This window comes from Canis lupus, chromosome X (assembly GCF_011100685.1).
Source record: "Canis lupus familiaris isolate Mischka breed German Shepherd chromosome X, alternate assembly UU_Cfam_GSD_1.0, whole genome shotgun sequence".
Classification (NCBI taxonomy): Eukaryota; Metazoa; Chordata; class Mammalia; order Carnivora; family Canidae; genus Canis; species Canis lupus.
Genome location: NC_049260.1, coordinates 91,672,102 through 91,694,691, shown reverse-complemented (window position 1 = coordinate 91,694,691; position 22,590 = coordinate 91,672,102). Strand labels below are relative to the sequence as shown.

The 22,590-nt window shown below is 47.1% G+C and overlaps 1 protein-coding gene across 1 annotated transcript; it reads right to left on the bottom strand.

Moving 5' to 3' along the window:
* Nucleotides 1-8,059: 8,059 nt before the first annotated feature.
* On the bottom strand, nucleotides 8,060-11,307 carry ZCCHC12 (zinc finger CCHC-type containing 12). Its single transcript, XM_038586596.1, has 4 exons — nucleotides 11,084-11,307; nucleotides 10,685-10,736; nucleotides 10,334-10,475; nucleotides 8,060-9,920 (listed from the first exon to the last, which is right to left on the bottom strand). The coding sequence occupies exon 4, from the start codon at nucleotides 9,795-9,797 to the stop codon at nucleotides 8,589-8,591; it is 1,209 nt and encodes a 402-aa protein (XP_038442524.1). The 5' UTR covers nucleotides 9,798-9,920; nucleotides 10,334-10,475; nucleotides 10,685-10,736; nucleotides 11,084-11,307; the 3' UTR covers nucleotides 8,060-8,588.
* Between the last annotated feature and the right edge of the window lie 11,283 nt (nucleotides 11,308-22,590).

Genomic DNA, 22,590 nt, shown 5'->3' with positions numbered 1-22,590 from the left:
TGTTCTTATATTTGCTTAGACTTTACCTGGCACCCCCCCTCCTCTTTTTGCAAAGGATCTTTCCTTTCTGCTCTTGAAATTATTACATTTGTCATTAGAAAAAAAGCAAAAAATTATAGCTATGTATATGTAAAACTCTATAGACTATAACCTCAATAAAGTAAATTGTATATGTATCTACACTCACATGCAGAGTTAGAAAAACATTTTAAAAGAAATGTGCCAAAAGGTTCAGTGCTTACCGGTGTTTTTTTTTTCTGTATACTTTTATAGTTATTTAAATATTAACCATACAAAATCTTTTACATAAAAAATCTTTTACATAGTTTGTGTCATTCTGAATATCCTACCTTTAAAATAACTCTAAAATTATTTAATAAATAAAATAGTTGTACAAAACATTCTGGCAAGCAGCGAAGGAAAAACTTTGTATGTTGTCTCTTAAGTGTCGGCTATCAATGATACCAAAGAGATTCTATTTTCAATTATGTTTTCTTGAACTAAAATAGATCTTAGTTCATCCAGGATATTTAAAATCAACCTTCATTGGGGCGCCCGGCTGGCTCCGTCAGAAGTCCTGCGACTCCTGATCTGGGGGTTGTGAGTTTGAGGCACACGTTGAGTACAGAGATTACTAAAAAAAAAAAAAAAGTAAATGAACTTAAAAATTTTTTTAAGGATTTTATTTATTCCTTAGAGGTACACAGAGAGAGGCAGAGACATAGGCAGAGGGAGAAGCAGGCTCCCCATGCGGAGCCTGATGTGAGACTCAATCCCAGGACCCCGGGATCATGCCCTGAGCCAAAGGCAGATGCTCAACCACTGAGCCACCCAGGTGCCCCCCAATGTTTTAAATCGACCTTCTTCATGCTCCCTCTAGTAAAATTTCTTTTACTTACAAATTTTCAAACAGCTTTAGCCTGTGTTTAATGGACAGGAAACTGGTCAAGTATTTGTATCTGCCTATTACCCCTGCCCCAATAACTGATCTTCCACTGTGATATGGTTTTTCTCAGTAATGTCAATACATTTCTTTGAAATATATGATAGGAAGTTCACAGGCTTTGGTGGCAGGCTTACCATCTGTTTACTGCTATATAACCTTATTCTGTTGCTGTCTCTTACTGAGAATCATTTATATCCTCTAAAATGAGGTTATTAATTCTTACTAAACTATTGACATGTTCAACAACTAGCAACTGAAAATAATATTCATTGTTATTGTTATTACTCTTGATTATTCTTTATTATAAGGAAAAGAGCAAACAGTACCCAAAACATTCATATTTTGCAGGGCAGCTTTTTTAAATATTTACAACTGCACATGGAGTGACTGGGAATTTGAAACACCTAAACCTAAGGTCTGGTGATGTCACAGAGATGAAGCAGCAAAGAAACCCAACTCTCCCTCTCTGCCTCTTTAGGAGTGAATGGTCCAACTAATAAGCCACACCCTGCAAGAGTGAGAAGCAAGCAATTGATCCAGGATGTCTCCCAGGTTTCTTACTTCATCAATTAGGCGGATGGCAGTTCAATGTGCGCTGTTCTCTCCTTGCCTGTCTCCTCCCCAGCAGTGCCAGCTCCAGGAGAGCAGCCAGGCGCTTCATTCATTCCAGCTACAAACATATAATGAGAGCCAGCTTATGTTTCAGGCCGTGTTCTAGGAGGTGGGGGTGCACCAGTGAGCTAAGCAGGCTAAAACATCTGCCCTCTTGAGTTTATATTCTAGTGGGGAGAAACAGGAGTAAATAATTGATATAATACATCAGTAAACTATGTAGTTTAGAAAAGAGGCATGTGGTGGAAAGAGAGCAGGGAAGGGGAGTGAGGAGGTGGTGCTGGTGGCCAGGTGTGCAGTTTTCTTTTTATTTTTTTTATTTTTTTTTTCAGTTTTCTTTTTATAAAGATTTTATTTATTTAGTCATGAGAGACACAGATGGAGAGATAGAGGCAGAGACACAGGCAGAGGGAGAAGTAGGCGCCATGCAGGGAGCCCGATGCGGGACTCGATCCTGGGACCCCAGGATCATGCCCTGAGTCAAAGGCAGACGCTCAACCACTGAGCCACCCAGGCGTCCCCAGGCATGCAGTTTTCAATGGGCTGCTCAGGGTCAGGCTCATTGGGAAGGTGCCATTTGAGCAGAAATTTGAACGTGGTAGAGGATCAAGGCACAGGGACATCTGGAAGGATAGTAACAACGACCACGAACACGCGTGGTGGGAGTACGCCCGGATTCTGTACCAGAGTGTCCAAACAGCACTGCTAGGTATGGGGGTTATGAGCCTAGAGGGGGGGCCAGATGTAAGCAATGATGACAAAATGGTAAGTACCACCTAGGATATAAAGAATGACCTCGGGTGGAGCCAGGGAAAGCTGGCCCAAGGAAATGCCTGGGAAGGTGATACTAGAAGTTCCACAAGGGCTTTGCCAGGTAAGAGGAGCACCGGGCTGATGGGACAGCGCACTGGTCATCAAAGATAATACATGACTGGGGCATCCCTCTGCCGGTGTCTCTGCCTCTCTCTGTGTCTCTCATGAATACATACATACATACATAAAGTTTTTTAAAAAAAGATAACACATGACCTGGTAGACTGGTGATATTTTAAAGCCCTTTTCAAGAGGGGCCACACTTCACTTGTCTGGTTAGGCCCAGGGATGTGAAGGCACACCCAGAGTTCCGAATGCATGGCATTCCATTCCAAGCCAGGAGCCTAATTTATTCAGCCCAACCTTACTCCATGGTCTTTCAAGTTGTTTGCAGCTTCCCACTATTACCCAGGAAAGCTAGGGTAAACATCTTTGTTCATGAGACTTTTTACACTTGTTATTTTCTTAGCATGAATTTCAGGAAGTGAAACTGCTGGATTCAGGGGTTTTCATATTTTAACCTTTGAGACGTTTCCCGCTTGGCCTTCCAGAAAGAATGTACCAACTCTCAGTCCTACCAGCAAGTGTGGGAGAGAGACTCTTTGCCCACATCCTTACCAACAGTTTGTTATTTTTAGTATCTTATCCCAGAAATTGTATATAAAAATAAATAGAAGGAAAGGATGGTTGCAGGCTCTGAGAAGGAAGTTTCCTAAACTGATCGGGTTTTTTCTGCCTTGTTCAATAAAAGAAATGAGGCTGAGGCCATCCTACTGCGCAGACTTTACATCGTGAGTATGACAGTTCAGAAATCCGAAGTCAGGATGCGGCCAATAGAACCATCAGCTCATTTTGTACCCATTCCCTTAGGAGGGACTCCGATAGCTTAGGAAAGACTTCTGGCTTGGGGGGTGGGGGGCAGGTCGGATGTTTAGTTCCAGCTCCAACTTTTTTTTTTAAAGGTTTTATTTATTTATTCATGAGAGACACACACACAGAGAGAGAGGCAGAGACACAGGCAGAGGGTGAAGCAGGCTCCCTACAGGAAGCCCTACATGGGACTGGATCCCAGGACCCCAGGATCATGCACTGGGCCGAAGGCGGTGCTAAACCACTGAGCCACCGGGGCTGCCCCTAGTTCCAGCTCCAACTCTTACTAGCTGTCTGATCTTAGGCAAGTTACTATAGCCGGTATGCCTCGATGTCCTGGTCTGTAAAATGGGGGTGGTGAACACAGCACATATCTGAAGGAGTGGTTGTAAGAGACCACATAATAAGCTGTGAGTTCTGGTGTGAGGTGACAAACTGCCCCTGGAGAGCCATACATCCTGTCAGCATGAGGCATGAGCCCCAGCCGCACTCTTTCTGCTCCCGTTTATGCCGCCCCAAGGTCCCTGGAAGTGACAGAATTTCAAGGTTACCTGGATCAGAAAGGACTCCTCAGACCTCAGTCTTGTCCCCTTCCCGCCACACACACACGGGAGCTTCTGTGTCCCTCAGAGATGAGCTCCCCTCACCCCGATCTGTTGCTCAGGGGCGTAGCTGGGGTAGAGAAAGACTTGGCTGGCATTGGGTTCTCCAAAAAGATGGCATGCCTCTGGGGGCCCCTGGGTGGTTCAGCAGGTGAGCGCCTGCCTTTGGCTCAGGTCGTGATCCCAGAGTCCTGGGATCGAGTCTCGCAGAAGCCTGCTTCTCCCTCTGCCTACATCTCTGCCTCTCTCCGTATATCTCTCATGAATCAATAAATACAATCTTAAAAAAAAAAAACGATGGCATGCCTCTGATGTGTGGGGGAAGAAGACATTTCCGTTGACACATTAAACATTTAGTTAATGAATAAGTGTTCCCTTATCACCCTATATATCATTATCATCATATCTTCATCACTAAACTCTCAGGCATTTCTGATTCTACTCCGCGACTGTCCCTGCTGCAGCCCGACTATCACACTGTTAGATTCATACTAGATAAGGCCGGTCTGTGTGGCGTGGACAGCCTCTCATTTGTCCCTCTCTTCCCTTCTGTGGCAGAAGCATGCATTCTAGCAGAATAATAGCAACTGGCACTTCTCGAGAGCCTACAATGGACCAGCCAGGCCTGTGCCACTCAGACACAGGGCGCAACTGGGAAAGGCAGGTCACCTTATCCCAAAGGACCAACCTCAGTTTACTCAGAGACCACACGCAGATATGATCACGGCTGTGCGGTGTGGTGGCCACGGGCCAGCTGGGAAGCCACACTCCTCACGGCTCCCCACCCGCCCCGCCCTCCCCCCCCCCCAGCCTGACCTGTGGCTCCACCGCTAACTGGCTGCCTGACCCCAGAGGCAAGTCTCCGAACTTCCCAGCGTGTTTCCTCAGCTGAAATGGGTGCAAGTGGTAATGCCTAGTCTAGGGGGGTTGGTAAAAGGATTAAAAACGCTAATGCGGGACCCCTGGGTGGCGCAGCGGTTTGGCGCCTACCTTTGGCCCAGGGCGCGATCCTGGAGACCCGGGATCGAATCCCACATCGGGCTCCCGGTGCATGGAGCCTGCTTCTCCCTCTGCCTGTGTCTCTGCCTCTCTCTCTCTCTCTGTGACTATGATAAATAAATAAAAATTTAAAAAAATTTAAAAAAAAAAACGCTAATGCATTTAAAAGACTTGGGCACAGGCTGCCAGGCCCACCGTGAGCTCTTCAGAAATCACAGCTGTAAGGATTTGTCTTTTCATTAGGAGCATGGAGGGATCAAGAAGAGGCAGGAGACTCAGCAAAGGAGATTGAGAAGTGGCACCAACAAGCTCAGGGAGGGGAGCGGGGGACCCTGAGAGAGGGGTGTCATGGAAACCAAAGGGAAAGAATGCCAGGAAGGAGAGAGAGCTAATGCAGAAGGGCACTCAGAGGCCGGTTTCTTCTGACAAGACAAAAGAGTAATTTTCATCTCTTAGCGACCGATCAGAATAAAGGCAGAGAGGAAGAAAATTAGCCTCTATATAGCTTTATATTTTTTAAGTTTTTATTTCAATTCCAGTGAGCTGACATTCAGTGCAGTATTAGGTTCAGGTGATTCCACACTCCCATGCATCACCTGGTGCTCATCACGACAGGTGCCCTCCTTCATTCGCATCTCCTGTTGCACCCCCTTCCTCTCCCCTCCTGAGGACCATCAGCATGTTCTCTAGAGTTCAGTCTGTGTCTTGGTGTGTCTCTCTCGCTCTCTTCACCCCCCACTTTGCTCATTTGTTTTGGTTCCTAAATTCCACAAATGAGTGAGATCATACGGGATTTGTCTTTCTCTGACTGACGTATTACTCGCTCCGCATTGTACTCTCTGGCTCCCTCCACCTCATGGCGAATTAGCCTATAGCTTTCGGTGAAGCCTTCCTTAGACTAACTCCATTAATCTACTCGGTGTCAGTTCCATGTCTTCTAATTAGGGAAAACACGTATTTCTTTTCTTTTCTTTAAAATGAAACAAAACAAGACAAAACAAAAAAGAAATGTCAGGCTACATCAGATTGGTGAAATAAAAATTGAGACAATCTCAAATTTACATAGCAGAGGGGAAGGGAAGGGGGGGAAAGGATGGATCACAGGACAGGTTTTCAAAGCAATGGTCTGTACCAAACCCCCAGACTGACTCCAGTGAAGAGGGTAGCAAATGGACAGAATGTGCTGACGTTCATTCCATCTTTCTGTTCTACCTGGTGCCACAAAGAGATTATGGCAGCATAAACTGGGTCTTAGGACAAATATTCAACAAGTATTTCTGGAGTAAAATTGAGAAAAAATAATCAGGAAGTGGATTGGTATTCTAATCTAGACCAGATGAGGGAGGGAGATACCTCCCAAGGGGAGATTTAGGGAGACATAGAAAGGAATTAAGTGCTGTCAAGTGTTGGGGGCTCCTGTGGCTTTGAGGGCCTGAGTGGAGCTTGCCTGGGGTGGGGGAGGGGGTTCCCTTTGGCTTGGGAGAGATGAGGGTGGCTTCCAGGGTCCCAGGGGTGCCCCAAAGAGATGCAAAGAGTGGCCCTGTCCTGGTCCGTTATCAGCTAAAGGATTTGAGGCAGAGAGGCCCACCCAGTCTCCCTCTGGCCATAAGAGTTAAGAAGGCTGAGGCTTAAGGGGGATTTGGGGTGCTGTGGGTGGGGGAGGGGTGATGGCACAGGAGGCTGAGCCTCCAGCCCTCACCACCATCAACACCCAGAGGTGAGTGTGGGTGGCTGGATTGCAGGGGTTAGGGTCATATGGTCAGATTGCCAACCATTGATAGAGCAGGAGCAAGAAGCCAGGGAGGAGCTGAGAGGCTGTTTCTGGAAAAAGAAGCACTTCGAGGCAGGTTCTGGGTATGGCAGCCCAGGGAAGGCTGCCCTGGCTCCTCCTGCTCCCTTGGAGCCTCATCCTGCACCCCTTTGACTCTACTGAGCTTGTCATCCCTACTGAGTTGTCATCAGCTGCTAGCCTAATTAAAACCCCAGTGTCTCTCTCTGAGCCCCTCAACCACCACCATTCATAGGACAGCACAGCCCAGAGTTCTTATGATCCCCTGGACTCTGCAATTGCTCCCAGGCTTCCTGTGGCCATGGATCTCTGTGTGTCTCCAGTCGCCATGGATCTCTGTGTGTCTCCAGTCATTGCGCCCTCACCCAAGTTCCCCTCACCCAAACAGCTCCGTGCTACTCCCCCAATGCCCCAGCTGCTGAGGCTCACCTCTCAGTTCGGTGGAGTCCCTATTTCCTATGTCACTAACTCTCCTGGGGCCTCAAGTCTGCGCGATCAGCTCCCTCCCCGCATCCCTCCAGCCCACAGGAATAGGGACATCCACACCTATGCCAGACACAGGGACCCTTGGGGGCTGACGTCCCACGTGTCCTCTTTTGTTACCCTCCAATCTGAGATCAGGAGATGGGACAGGGCAGATTGGGGGGGGGTCCACCTCTTCTTTCTTTCCCCCCACAAGTACCGCACTGCTCACTGAAATGACTAAAAATTCGGTGTGGAGCTTCTCAATTGCTTATCACCAGGTGCCTGGCAACTACATGGCTTTTCATCCCTCCCCAGCTAGTCTCAATTCTTGGGGTGGCAAGGGGTTAGCTTGGGCACCTGCGTCCTCCAGCAGATCACTTCAGGGCTTATGGGGGGAGGCTCTGGTGCTATCTCTCAGGAGCTGAGCCTTGTGCTGGGCTCCCAGGAGGAGCTGCTCTCTCCTTTCTTTCACAGGGGAGTGCAGAGAGGGTGGTATCAGGCCACAGGAGAGATTCCAGGCTGTGACCGGGATGTCCACAAGCAGCAGCAGCAGCAGCAATCCAAGGAATTCACCCAGAGGAGGAAGAGTGCTCCTCCCCAAAATGATCCAGGAACAGTGCCGCTGGAAGCCCCCATTTGGGGGCTGTTAGCTCAGCACCAGACCCCTCCTCCATCAGACTCCTTTGGACATGGTAGAGAAGCAAGCATTGGGGCAGTCAACCAGTGGGCACACTTAACCTGGCTGTGTGACCTAAGGGACAGGCCAGTTGTGGCAAGGGGCCCTGTCCATCTACCTTTGGGGACTATTTCAGCCCATTTCTTCTTCCCTTTTCCTCATCTGCAAATCAAGGTTGATAAAAACCCCACCTCAAGCTACAACCCCACTCCTTTATAGCTTTTTATTGTATTTCTCATTCCTTTTTCCTTTACCTTTTCCTAAAATAATAACACAGAGGCATTGAAATAGATGCTGATATATAGATATATATATATATTGACATAGAAAGAAGTCCACAACATATATCGTTTGGTGGAAAAATACAGACTATAGAACAGCACTTATATTTGATCACTTTTATCTATATGTATATCTATCTGGGTACACAGGAATAGGGAAAGTTCTAGAACACTCATCAAAGGGTTGACAATGGTTAGATCAGGGTGGAGAGTTTGGGGTAATTTGCACTTCGCTTTTTTGTACTTTGAAGATGTAACGATGAATTATGCCACTTTCACAGAGAATAAAGCCATCAAGGAAATGGGCACACAGAGAAAACAGACCCTTAGGCGGCAGAGAGGGGAGTGGGGAAGCAAGGACAGAGGTCAGGCTGTGTCTCCCTCCATAGAACTGGTATCCAAGACCCTTTCTACTCCGCTCTGAAAAAGAAAGCTGCTTTGTGAATTCATGCAACGAGAAGCTCCCCTCCCCAGTTGTCACACTGTTGGACACTGAGTATGGGTCAGGGTTCACTTAAGGCTAGGGGCTACCACCTCACTGCAGTTCAGAAGGGTCATTTTGTTCACCAGGCGCCTCTCTCGGCCCCTCCTCCTCTGTATGCGTCAGCTCCTGCAGGGTGATGATCAGATTCTCAAACACCTGGGCCCTGTTGCTCTCATTGTCACAGGTTTCCTTGGAGTGGCCCTCCTCGCCGCAATATGAGCAGCGGATTGTGTGTTTTCGCTTCCTGGCTCTACGCAGATTCCCAGAGCCATCATTCTTGTGCCCAGAACCCCCACTGGTGGAAGGAGATTGAGCCCGGGAACTGTCCGGGGAATCAATGACCAGCACTTGATCCTGAGATCTGGCCCTGCGTCTGGGGAGAGGGGAAGCTGAGAAGGACAGTGGAGGGTCCTGAGACTCTACCAGGATCACGTCCTCATCTGAGTCATCCAGGGCATCGTCTATCTCTATCACGTTGCAGTCAGCACCGTCCACCACTATCGGAGGGGAGCTCTGACATGCCACGGGGCTGGTGGCCCTCTCCACCATCGACTCAGATCTTTTGGGCCGTTTCTGTTTAATAAAAGTGTCATCCCAATCCTCCTCCTCCCTTATCATCTTGATTAACTCTAGGAAATTGGGGAGCCGCTCCTGCTCGTTTGCATACATCCTGAGAAGATGCTTCAGCCTAAAGCGCAGGTCCCCGTTCAGCTCGGCCCCTAAAAGGAGCTGGTGCAGGCGAGTCTGGTTTGCATCTTTCTGAGCTATGATCCCTGCCTGAATAGCATTCTGGAGCTGCACCTCTAAACGGATCACATAAAGGGAGGCTTTCTCCCCTTGTGCCTGCAGGGTGTTAAAAAATTTACCGTGAGCGGACACACTGCTTTCAGATTCCCCAAACACCAATTTCATCGCGCGCAAGAAATCTGCCACACTTAGGTTGGGGTTGGCCGCCTGGAGCAAAAGCATGACCTCCCTGGCGGGGCCTCGGAGGGTTTTCAGCAAGCGCTTGAGCTTTTCCTCCTCGGACATACTCCAATCGGGTAGGGCCCCATTGACTTGGATCAGCCAGTTTTCAAAGGTTTCTTCCCCCTGGGCTGGCACCACCCTCCCGGAGAACACCTTCATGTTTCTCTCTGCCATGCTGGCCATTAAAGGACCGAGACTCCTCCCCAGGGACCGCAGCATAGAATGGGCCCAGGGCGGCAAGGGGGCGTTTTGCCGCCGGCTATGAGCCATGCGCGCGATGATGCTAGCCATGACCGACTGCTCACGGCGATCGACGCTCCGGTATCCGAACACAACAAGCTGCTCAGGCTTTGTGGGGAAGCCTAACCTGCGGGCGCGCTGGGGCACTCTGCCTTCTTCCTATCTCGGTAGGGGCTGTGAAAAAGAAAAACAACGGGGAGGAGTTAAGAAGGGAACTGGCTGCAATTGGGTTTCTCCCTTCCCGAATGTCCTGCAGTACATTTTATATCTGCCCACTGCCCTAAAAATATCTTCTAGGAGACTGGCAATTACAACCTCACGGAGCCAGCCGGTGTCTCTGTGCTAGCAGGGTGCTTTTTACAGCCACATCCATCCCCTCCCGCCAGTCGTCCAGGAGGGCAACTGTTGCTTCTAATTCTAAGTATGAGAGTGTATGGAAGCTGACATTGGGCTCTCAAAATAGAGCACAGTGGTCACAGATTTGTAGGAATAAATAAGGTCTGGTCTCCTTAACCTCCTGGCCTCAGGTCCCAGCCACACCCCCTTCTCAAAGTTCTCCCCTCCCCCGTTATTTCTCAGAATCTTACAGGAGCGCAGGACCCGGCGCGCGCGCCTTTATTTCACTCCCAGCTTCTGCAACCGGTGGCCTTGGTGCGAAAGCTCGTCGTCCGGCTACGCTAGTTCTCTGTCCACCGGGGGTCGCCGATCCGGGACCTCGGGGCGTCCAGACTGCGCCGCCGCGGAGGGCAGGGGAGGGCAGGGTCAGGAGCGGCCTCATCCCTCATCCCCCTCCCTCCCTCCCCGCACCACCCCAGCTCCCCCCCCACCCCGCCGCCGCCTCCGCGGGCGGCGGGCGGAAAATTCCTCTCCCACCTTCTGAGGACGAGCCAAAGCGACCCCCGCCCCAGGACATCTCCCCCGGGAAATGGTCGGCCTACCAGCTCCGCAATCAGCCACACAGAATCCAAGTTCGCATCCGGCTTTAATGGCCTGCCACGGAGACAGGGAATAGGAGTTGGACACGCACACCCACATACTCCTCTCCAGAGGAGGAGATGCCAAGGGGGTTCAAGGCAAGACAGTTTGCGTCCGTACCCCCACCCCGACCCCGTGCCCCCTCTCCCCGAAAACGCCCCCTTCTCAATCCAGGCAAATCCTACCCATTGGGCAGCATCCAGCAGAACCCCACCTCCTCCCTCAGGCAGCCGGGCCACCGGAGTGCTCCTTCCCCCGCCACGCAGTCCTCGATTCCCCAAACGGGGAGCCGCCCAGGACCGGTGGAGCTTCCCCTCCTCTCTCCGCGCCGGGGCGATCGCGCACCCCCCTTTTTTTTTCACCTGTGCTGGGCCGGTGGGCAGCGGACGCTCAGGCCTTGCGGGCGATGGATGCCGCCTTCCGCTCTCCGCGGCCCCGCAGGGAAAAGGCACGGGCACGGCCTCGGCCGCCAGGCGACCGGGAGCTGCCCGGGGAGCTGCTTCGCACGGCCTCCCGGCGAGGGGTAGCCGAGTCCCGACAGCGCGGTTCCCACGGCAGCCGCCGAGGCTTTTATCCTCTGCGCACGGAGACAAAAGAGCGTGACGAAGAGGCCGGCGCGGCCAATGAGCGGGGCGCGGGGGCGGGCTCCCGCGCAGTCTCCAGCCGGATGCTCGAGCGCGCCCGCGGAGGCGGCCGCCGGAGGGGGTGCGAGGCAGGCTGGAGGGCCGCGCGGCGTCAAGTGCAGCCTCACTGCCGGGCTGCAAGAGTTTGCGCCCCCCCACCCCCGCTTCCCCTCTTTCTCCCCTGGCTCAACTCCGCGCCTTGGGGCCGGGCGGGCGCATGAAACACAGAATGGCATCGAAATCAAAGGAACAAGAACCTTAGTTCACCTTGGGGGGCGGGGCGGGGCGGGGGAGGAGCAGTAGCGCGCTCTGGGGCAAACAGGCTCGCCCAATTCTTCTGTGAGAAGAGGCCTCCCCAGGCCTCCAGGCTCTTGACCAGTACTCACTAAAGGATGGGTGCAAGGCTGGCTGCATGAGAATTCTTTTGGGGCGCTTGTTAGAAATGCAGATTCCTGGGCCCGGTATCTGGGGGATTCTCCTTTCCTAGGACTAGAGCTGGGTGTGGTTTGCGCTGTGTTATTGTTAACCAGCGCTGTTGTTCATTCTGAAAGGATGCAGGGACCATGGTGAATAAGTAAATGGAGCTGCCTCCAGAGTATCTGTGGTGAAATGCAGCTCCAGAGCAGATGCCCCTACTTGGGGTCCATGGTCTTCCGGAAATTGTATGCAAAGATTCTGGAGTCCTTAGGAAACTGAATCATGGCCACCCAAATATACCAAGTCCTCATCCCTGGAACCGATAAATGTTACCTTGTAAAATAAGAGTCTTGTGCATTTGTGGGTAGGTTAGGGATGTTGAGGTGGGGAGAGTATCCTGGAGTATCTGAGTGGGCCCTAAATGCAATGACATGTCCTCGTGAGAGAGAAGAGGGAGAGCTGATGAATGCAGAAGCGGAGCAGATGGCATCAAGACAGGTGCAGGGGGTTGAGTGGTGTGGCCACAAGCAGAGGAGTGCTGGCAGTCACCAGAAACTGGAAGAGGCAAAGAACAGAGCACAGCCCTGCCCACATCTTGGGTTCCACCTTGAGAAACTGATGTTGAACTTCTGGGCTCCAGAACTCTGAGAGTATAAATTTCTCTTGGCTTAAACCACTGAGCTTGTGGTGATTTGTTATGGCAGCCACAGGAAGCCAATATAGACTCTGTCTTTTCCTGAGTCCACAGCTTTGTAGATTTTTCAATGGGCCTGTGGTCCAGCAGTGGTTAAAAACCACTCCCTTCCAGTCTTTCTTCATTAATATCTTTCTCTTTCATTTTGTACTTGAGGAAGAAGTGTGAGGAATAGCACACAAGTGGACTGCACCCCCGAACCACAGCCCTCTGCAGGTGATATGCTTCTTCCATTTCCCAATTTGAGGACAAGGGTCTAGGTTGCCCTTCTGTGAGCTCTTGCACGGACCTCTCCTTTGCTTGATTTGGCATCACCAGCTTCAAAGAAGGAGTGACTCCATGAAAACAGCATGCAGGGCTGTCTGGAGTGAATGGGTCAGAAGCCAGTGGCTCCTCATATTAGTCTGCTAGGGCTGCCGTAACAAAGTACCACAGTAGCTAGAACAACAGGCATCTATTTTCTCACAGTTCTGGGGGCCAGAAATCCAAATTAAGGTGCCCACAGAATTGGTTTCTCCCGAGGTCTCTCTCCTTGGCTTGCACATAGTTGCTCTCTTGCAGCCTCTTCACAGGGTTGACACTGTGTGCCTGCTCTGATGTTCAGATTTCCTCTTCTTTTTTTATTTTTTAAGAATTTATGTATTTATCTATCTATCCGAGAGAGGGAGAGAGACTCTCAAGCAGACTCCACGCTGAGTACAGAGCCTGACGCAGGGCTCGATTTCACCACTGTGAGCTCATGATCTGAGCCGAAACCAAGAGGCTGATGCTCAACCGACTGAGCCACTAGGTGCCCTTCAAATTTCATCTTCTTATAATGACCCCAGTTGGATTAGACTGGGACCCACTCTAACAGCTTCATTTTGACTTAATCGCTTCTTTTCAGAGCCCATCTCCAAATATAGCTACATTTTGAGGTACTGGAGGCCAGGGCTTCCACACATGTACTGTGGAGGGACACAGTTCAGCCCATAGCACCCTCTTTTCCCTTCCTCCTGGTTCTAGGGAAGCATGTCTCCTTTCCTTAATGTACTATGTAGCTAGGAGATCCCTGTGGGACTTTGGGGGCTCAGAGTGGTGGTGGCATGCACTGCACAAGTGCAGAATTGTTGCTGTTGCTTGCTTGACTGGTGATGACACCTGGAAGTACATGAGCAACTGGATGCCCTTCCACTCCTGCTGGGTTCTTCTTTAGCCTGGCAAGATACTTCACCTGCTCCTTTCTGCTTTCATATTTCTAACCCTAGTACTTAGAATTCCTTGGCATACACCATCCAAATTTGGAGGTGAACCACCTTCCAAGCTCACGTTTGTGGCCTGTCTCTTGTGGATGGAACTGTGCAGGGTAAGGGGTGGTAGAGGCAGGGAGAAGACAGGCTGGTCCCCTTGCAGAGTCGAGGTAATGCCGGCAGTAGATTATGGGTTAACATCAGACTGTTCCTTCATTTCCCCAGCACTACAATTTCTGACCCTGGCCTCTAAGCAGTTTCTTTTTCTCAATTTGAATGGTTTCACCACCAAGTCAAGTGATCTGCCGCTGGACCTGGTGGCATCCAGAAAAACAAAGACTAGACCCCGGAGCTCTCCAACAAAAATGTTGAAAGGAAATGAATGGAGTATCAGGTGTCTGGGTTGGGTCATTAGAACAAAGAGAGGGTCTTTCCATGCAGGGCTGGGAGGAGCATCTGCTAAGCTGGCTCCAGCCGATTAATGAGCCTCCCTTATCTCTGGCTTCATGCTTTTGGGGGTGTCAGCGGACACTTCCAATTGCAACGATCCAAGGCTCTCTGGTAGCTCTAAGGAGGCCACATTTTATTTTCCAATTGCAAAACCTAAACTTTAAAAAACTGACAGGAGCTAAAACTTTCAGCTGAACCAGTAATAGCTACGTACCTTTGGTTGCCTTGCTTCTCTTTTTCAGGAAGTTTCCATCCATTATGTCACTTAAGCATCTCCAGCAGTCCTGTTGAGACAGACATTTTGCTTCCGAAGTAGCCAAGGGTCTGCAGACACTTCGCACCAGAGCTCTGGCTCATTGGAATTTAAAGCCCGAATGGGGATGTTTATGAAAGGCCCTTCCCAGACTAAGCTGGGACCCCGAGGGCGGTATCATTAATGAAAATATTCAACGAGACGGTGATAAAAAAAGATATTTTTAGACAAACAAAAACTAAGAGAGTTTGTCACCGGCAGATTGCACTAATGGAAATTCTAAAGGAGGCACTTCAGGAAGAAAATGATCTTAGAAGAACAAAATGCGGGACGGAATGAAGAGCAAGGAAAGTAATGGTACGTGGGCAATACAAGTGAACATTGATGGAGGAAGGAATCATAAAACGTCCGTTCTGTTTTTTAAAAAAATAAAGTACTTTACAATATGAAAATACATCAGAAGCAGGGTAAATGGAGCTCAAGTTTCCTGAGAACCTCATTTCATATTGGAAACAAGTTAGGTATTTACTAAACCTAGACTTTCATCAAAGGTAATTATGTATGTAGGAAGTAGTGGGATGTAGTTATTTAAACAACAGGAACAGAATGTAAATCTTCAAACTAGGAGAGGGAAAATAATTGAAAAAGAAAAAAATTCTCAATTCTTTTAAATCAAGAAAGAAGAGGCAAGAGAGACACAGGTGGAACCAATACAAGTGCAAAATAACATGGTAGCTTGAAAAAAAATGGTAGCTTAAAACCCCAATATATCAATAATTTATTAAATGCTTATGAGCTAAATGCTCAAGTATTGTCAGCTAGGATTATTAAATACATCCATATGCTGTTTAAGAGAGACAAATCCAGTGCACCTGGGTGGCTCAGTCGGTTAAGCCTCCAGCTCTTGGTTTCAGCTCAGATCATGATCTCAGGGTCGTGAGATGGAGCTGGCATCCTGCTCTGTGCTCTGCACAGAGTCTGCTTCAGTTTTTCTCTCCCTCTGTCCCTCCGCTCCCCTATGGTCTCTCAAATAAAAATAAATAAGTCTTTTCAAAAGAGAGAGAGAGAAAGAGAAATCCAAACTATAAGGATACAGGTAGGTTGACAAAAAGATGGAGAGAGATAAATCATACAAATAATTATGTAAGTGATAGAAAACTCGTATAGCGATATTCATATCAGACAAAATATACTTAAAAAGCAAAAAACAGGGATCCCTGGGTGGCTCAGCCATTTAGCGCCTGCCTTTGGCCCGGGGCGTGATCCTGGAGTCCCAGGATCGATTCCCGCATCAGGCTCCCTGCCTTGAGACTGCTTCTTCTCCCTCTGCCTGTGCCTCTGCCTCTCTTTGTGTGTGTCTCTCATGAATGAATAAATAAAATCTTTAAAAAAAGCAAAAAACATTATTAGAGATATAAAAGGTCATTTCATAACAATAAGAGATTCAATTTACCAAGAATGATCATGCATTTATAACCAAACCTCAAAAATATATAAAGGAAAAGTTAACTTAGTTGTAGGAGAAATAGACAAATATACAATCAGAGGGGGAGGTCTTTCCCTATCTCTCTCAATAGTTCATCAAAGAGACAAAAAAACATGTCTCTAAGGATATATAATTTTTGAAAAACATAATTAGTAACTTGAGCTTATAACCAATGTATAGAACACTGCAACCAGGGGCACTTAGGTGGCCCAGTGGTTGAGCATCTGCCTTTGGCTCAGGTCATGATCCCGGGGTCCTGGGATTGAGTCCCACATCGTGTTCCCTGCAGGGAGTCTGCTTCTCCTTCTGCCTGTGTGCCTCTCTCTCTGTGTCTCTCATGAATAAATAAATAAAATATTTAAAAAAGAAAAGAACACGGCAACCAACAACTACAGAATATATATACAGAACATCCATAAAATTTGACTTGCCAGAAAGCAAGCCTCAACACATTTCAAAAATTTGGAATCTGATCATAACACAGATGAGTTACAAATTGATAACTATAAAAGACAACTGGAAGATCTCTGTATGTCTGGAAATTAAAATAATACACATTCTGAAATAGCTGGTGGGTCAAAGAAGAATGATAGTGGAGCTACAAAACATCTGTAGTTGGACAATAATACAAGTACATCAAAACTTGTGGGATGCAGCTAAAGCAATGCTTAAAAGGAAAGAGTATCTGTTAGCAATGATGGAAGGCCAAAAGCTGATGAGTTAAGTATCCGTTGCAAGGTTTAGAAAAGCAAACAAGATAATCCCAACAAGATTAAGAAAACATGAAATTATAAAGAACAGAACTTAATGAAATAGCAAAAAGCTCCCCAAAACCTACAATTCAATATCTTCTCTTATCACTTCTATTCAACAATGTACTGGGGTACGACATAATGATTTATGAGAAATATATATTTTGTCATTCAAGTGACCAAAATATATTTCTCAAATATATTGAGTCTTCATTCACCATTCCTGCAAATGCTTCAGAGCCATAAAGGGGACGTGAGTGTCTTGTCATAATGCAGGTTACTTTTGGACCCCACACAAGGGCAGTAGCTGGTTGCTGGGAGGGCCAACCAAGTGATTAAAGTGTTGGAACTTTTAGTGCCACCCTTTCTGGAGAAGGGAGAGGGGCTGAAGGTTGAATCAGCCAATGGCCAATGGCTTAGTCAATCAAGACTATGTAATAAAGCTTCCATAAAAACCCCAAAGGACAGCTTTTTGGAGAGCTTCCATGCTTGGGAAACCAGAATGCTTTGGCATGCCAACAAGGCAGGCCCCGAGCTCCATGAGGACAGAAACTCCTTTGTTTGGGACCTCACCCTCTGTATCTCTTCATCTGGCTATTTTTTTAAAGATTTTATTTTTATTTATTTATTCATGAGAGACACACACACAGAGAGAGAGGTATAGAGACACAGGCAGAGAGAAAAGCAAACTCCATGCAGGGAGCCTGACGTGGGACTGGATCCCAGGTCTCCAGGATCACGCCCTGGGCCAAAGGCGGCGCTAAACCGCTGAGCCACCTGGGCTGCCCATCATCTGGCTATTAATTCATATCTTTTATCATATCCTTTAATAAACTGGTGGACATAAGCATTTCATAAGCTCTTATGAGCCACTCTAGCAAACTAATCAAACCTAAGTTGGTCGTTGGAACCTCCAACCCATAGCCAGACAGAAACATAAAGAACAGCCTGAACTTGAGACTGGAATCTGAGGTGGGGGTAGGGGGCCCTCTGCTAGGACTGAGCCGTTAACCCGTGGAATCTGATGCTACCTCTGTGTAGACAGTGTCAGAATCAAGTTGAATTCTGACACCCTGGTGGTGTTTGAGAATTGCTTGGTGTTGGCTGGGGAATCACCTCCCCATGTTGGAATAGGGTCTAGAAACCCAGAAGATGAGGGTTCTAGCCAGGGAAATTAGGCCAGAAAAAGAAATACACAACATCCAGATTGAAAAGAAGCAAAATGATCTCTATTTGTAGATGGTATGACTTTGTACATAGAAAAGCCTAAGGAAACCACTGAAAAACCACTAGAACAAATAGATTGGTTCAGCATGATTGTAAGATACAAGATTGATACCCAAAACTCGATTGTATTTCTAATACCAGCAATGAACAAACCAAAAATGAAATTAAGAAAGTAATTCAATTTACAGATACATCAAAAATAAAATATTTATGAATAAATTTTAAAAGTGTGAGACTCCGACCCTAAGAACTACAAATCATTGCTGAAAATAAAGATCTAGGGGCACCTGGCTAGCTCAGATAGTAGACCACATGACTCTTGATCTCAGAGTTGCGAGTTCGAGCCCTACATTGGGCATGGAGCCTACTTAAAATTTAAAAAAATAAAGATCAGAATAAATGGAAAGATGTGCCATCTTCATGATTTAGAAGACTTAATATTGCTAAGATGGTGATCTACAGATTGATCTACAAATTCACTGTGATCCCTATCATAATTCCAGTTGGCTTCTTGGTAGAAATTGACAAGCTGATGGTAAAATTCATGTGGAAATGCAGGGGATCCACAATAGCCAAAACAATCTTGAAAAGGAAGAGCAAAGCTTAAAGATTCACACTCCACAGTTTCAAAACTTATAAAAAGCTACAGAATCAAGATTCTATGGTACCTACATGAGAATAGATATATAGATCAGAACAGACTAGAACTGAGCATCCAAAATTAAATCCATACATTTATGGTCAATTGATTTTCGACAAGAGTGCCAGATCATTCAGTGGGGGAAAAATAGTCTGTGCAACAAATGACACAGTGACAGGTATATATATCCACATACAAAATAATGAGGTTGAACCCCCACCTCACACCATGTACACAACTTAAAATAAAATAGATATAAGATATCTTATATCTTATATAGATATAAGAGCTAAAATTATAAAACTCTTAGAAGAAATCACAGTAGAGGTATATGTTTGTGAGCTTGAATTAGGCAGAACCTTCTATGACATCAAAGCACAGGCAGCAAAAGAAAATGTGGATATATAGACTTCATCAAAGTGTAAAATTTTGTGCATCAAAAGACACTATCAGGAAAGGGAAAAGACAATCTACAGAATGATAGAAAATATGTGAAAATCATATATCTGATAAGGGACTTGTATCTAGACTATATAAAACTACTTTTACAACTCAATAATAAAAAGACAAATAATCCAGGTGCCTGGGTGGCTCGGTCGATTAAGCGTCTGCCTTGGCTCAGGTCATGATCTCAGGGTCCTAGGGTTGAGCCCTGCATCGGGCTCCCTGCTCGGTGGGGAGTCTGTTTCTCCCTCTCCCTCTGTCCCTCTCCCCCTCATGTTTTCTCTCTCTCAAATAAATAAATAAATCTTTTTTAAAAAATACAAATAATCTAATTAAAAATGGGCAAAGGATCTGAATAAACGCTTCTCCAGGGAAGATACAGAAATGGCCAAAAAGCACATGAAAAGATACTAAACATCATTAGTTATCAGCGAAATGCAAATGAAAACCTTAATGAGAGACCACTTTATACCTACCAAGGTGTCTATAATTAAGAAGACAGACAGTAACAAGTGCTGGCAAGGATATGGAGAAATTGGAATCCTCAGAGTTTGCTGGCAGGAATGTAGAATGATTCAGCCACTTCGGAAAAACAGTCTGGAATTTCTCCAAAAGGTTAAATACAGAATTACCATACCATGCAACAATTCCACACCTAGGTGAATACCCAAGGGAAGTGAAAACATATATCCATAACAAAACTTATACACAAATATTCATAGCAGCATTATAAATAATAGCCAAAAGATGGAAACAACTCGAATGTCCATCAACTGATGGATGCATAAAAGAAATGAAGTACTGATCCATGCTACCACACCAATGAACCTTGGAGACAAGATGCTAAGTGAATGAAGTCAGTCGCCAAAGGCCATAGATTGTATAGTTCCATTTATATGAAATGTTCAAAACAGCCAAATCCAAAGAGACAGAAAGTAGACTAATGGTTGCCAGGGGGTGTGGGAAGGAGAGAAAAGGGGGAGACTGCTAATGGGTACAGGGTTTCATTTCAAGGTGGTGGAAATGTAAAAATCGCTTGTCGTCATGACTGTACAGCTCTGAATATATTTTAAAAACCATTGAATTGTATATCTTCAAAGGATGAATTGGATGAGTGTACACTGTATGATGATAAAGCTGGCTTTTTCATTTTTTCATCTTTATTTATTTCCTTTTTTTTCAACTAGGCTCTACACCCAGTGTGGGGGCTCGAACCCATGACCTTGAGATCAGGAGCCGACTGCACTAGCGATTGAGCCAGCCGGGCGCCCCTACATTTTTATTTCTTCTTTTCAGATTGCTTTAACATTTGTGTTTTCAAAATGTTTAAGCGGCTTACATTTTCTTTTATTATTGAGGTATAGTTGGCATGCAGTGTTATATTGGTTTCAGGTGTACAACACAGTGAGTTGACAGTTCCACGCATTACTCAGTGCTCACCGCGAGAGCGGCCTCCATCTGTCACCATACGGAGGTTATTACAATATTGTCAACTAAATTCCCTGTGCTGCACTTTTCATCTCCATGACTTCTTTATTTTACAACTGGACGCTTGTATGACTTAATTCCCTTCATCAATTTCCCTCCCTCCACCTCCCCTCTGGCAGCCACCAGTTTGTTTCCCGTGTTTTAGAGTCTGGGTTTTTGTTTCTTTGGTTCTGTTTAGATTCCACACAGAAGTGACATCCTATGGTGTGTGTCTTTCCCACGGAGCAGATCTAGAGCAAGAGAGGAAGGAGGGTGGTGTGCAGAGGCGGAAGGCAGGCCGGAAAGGCCTGGGTGCCCCCCCTGGCAGAGGGGGGCTGGCAGGTGAGCAACAGATCAGGCTGGTGGCCATTCCAAGAGTGTGTGATGAAAAAAGTGCTGAACTATGGCCTGGGGGCCTGGCTTCAAACACCATTGGGCCCACCCTTGGAACAATTCATCGGTCTCTGTGTGTGTCCCTTTCCTCTTCTTTAAGATGGACACAATAATGAAAGTATCTCTTTTATTAGATTGCCACGAGGATCGAATAAAATCATGCTATAGAAGTACTGTGGTATACAGAAAGATGAGGTGATGTGCTCGCTTGATTTCTTTACCTGTGCATCCCTGGCACCTGGGACAGAGTCTGGCACGCAGCAAGTTCTCAAACATCTGTTGAATGAATGAAGCAAACATGTACTAGATCATGAGTACTGACTATTGAGAAGACGAGGTGTTCGTGAGAAGCAAAACTAAGAGACGGGCAGAAGTTTCTGCTCCCTTCCCCTTGGAGCCCTGTCCTCTGTCCCTTTGACAGGAAGATGCCCTGGAGTTATAAATATCCAGTGTCCTCATGCTACCAGCCTTCCCTCACCCAGCCCACTTAGTACCCATCATGAAAAGAGCAATAGCTGCCATTCATCAAGAGCTTATTATGTTCTCGGCACTAGGCTTTGCATGCACATCCTCAGCTTCATCTTCCAATCTAGCCCCACGTTTAATGACTTTTTTTCCCTTGAGGGGAAAAATACATATTAATGGCTCTAAAGCTTGAGTTTTCTCATCTAAGCTGTTAAGACAAATCCTACTACAGAAACCGGCTGGGTTCCCGTCGGAGTTTCTGTTCTCAGGGCTCTTCCAGGCACAACCCAACCCCAAGCTCGATTGTATGTGACAAGGGGCCCAGCTGCCATAGCTGCGCCATCAGCTGTGATTGCCGGGGGCAGGGGCTAGGGCAGGGGGCGAGCCGCTGGATTCCTGGTTCCTGGTGGTCCCCGTGTTGTAATGAGCCGGCTAAAGACCCCCTACTGTTGATTGGTTGCAACCTGAGCTAAGGCACCAAGGCTATTCTATTTCTTTCACAGTTACATCGCTGGGACACAGCAGCTGTCACTCAAATCCAGGTCATCTCTTTTCAATGCTCTGTGACATTTAAGGGAGCAGATGGGACAACTTGTCAAATGCTTGTCCAAAGCTGCTCACCTGGACCCAGAAATCCTTCCCCTCAGCCAACAGATTTTTCATAAAGGAGCGCTAATCTCTCTGGCTTCCTGCCCTCTGCATCTCTACAACCCTAGATGCTGGGGCCATTTGCTAGGTTCAGAACCTTCTTGTAGGCACCCTCATACCACCACCTCCATTCTTCCTTTGTAATTCTTTCACAAGTAGAAAGAATAGAACTGCTTGTTGATTACCTTGGGGCTTCCTTGTGTCCCTACGCTCCATGACAGTAGATGGAATGGACTATCTTCTCTGCTCTACCTACAGTGCCCAGCACTGGGCCTGGCCCAAAGCAGATGCTTCGTCAGTGTTTGTCCAAGAATGAATGAACAAACCAACCAACAAGTGAGTGAGAGAGCAAAGTAGAATCAAATAAATGTGGTAATTGTTCTCAAACCTTTGAAGAGCTATCATATGGAAGAGGGAGGATATTTTATTAACTTTATCTTTTGAAATAATTTCAAAGTGACAGAACAGTTGCAAGAATACTACAAAGAGGGGCGCCTCGGTGGCTCAGTCGGTTAAGCATCCAGCTCTTAATTTCCGCTCAGGTCATGATGTCAGGGCCTTGGGGTGGAGCCCCGAGGTGGCCTCTGTGCTCAAGGCAGAGTCTGCTAGAGATTATCTCTCTCTCCCTCTGTCCCTCCCCCTGCTCACCCTCTCTCTAATCTCTAAATGAATGAATGAATG

Excerpts from the sequence above, each read along its gene's own strand:
- ZCCHC12 (XM_038586596.1), bottom strand. The coding sequence starts at position 9,797 with ATGGCTAGCATCATCGCGCGCATGGCTCATAGCCGGCGGCAAAACGCC.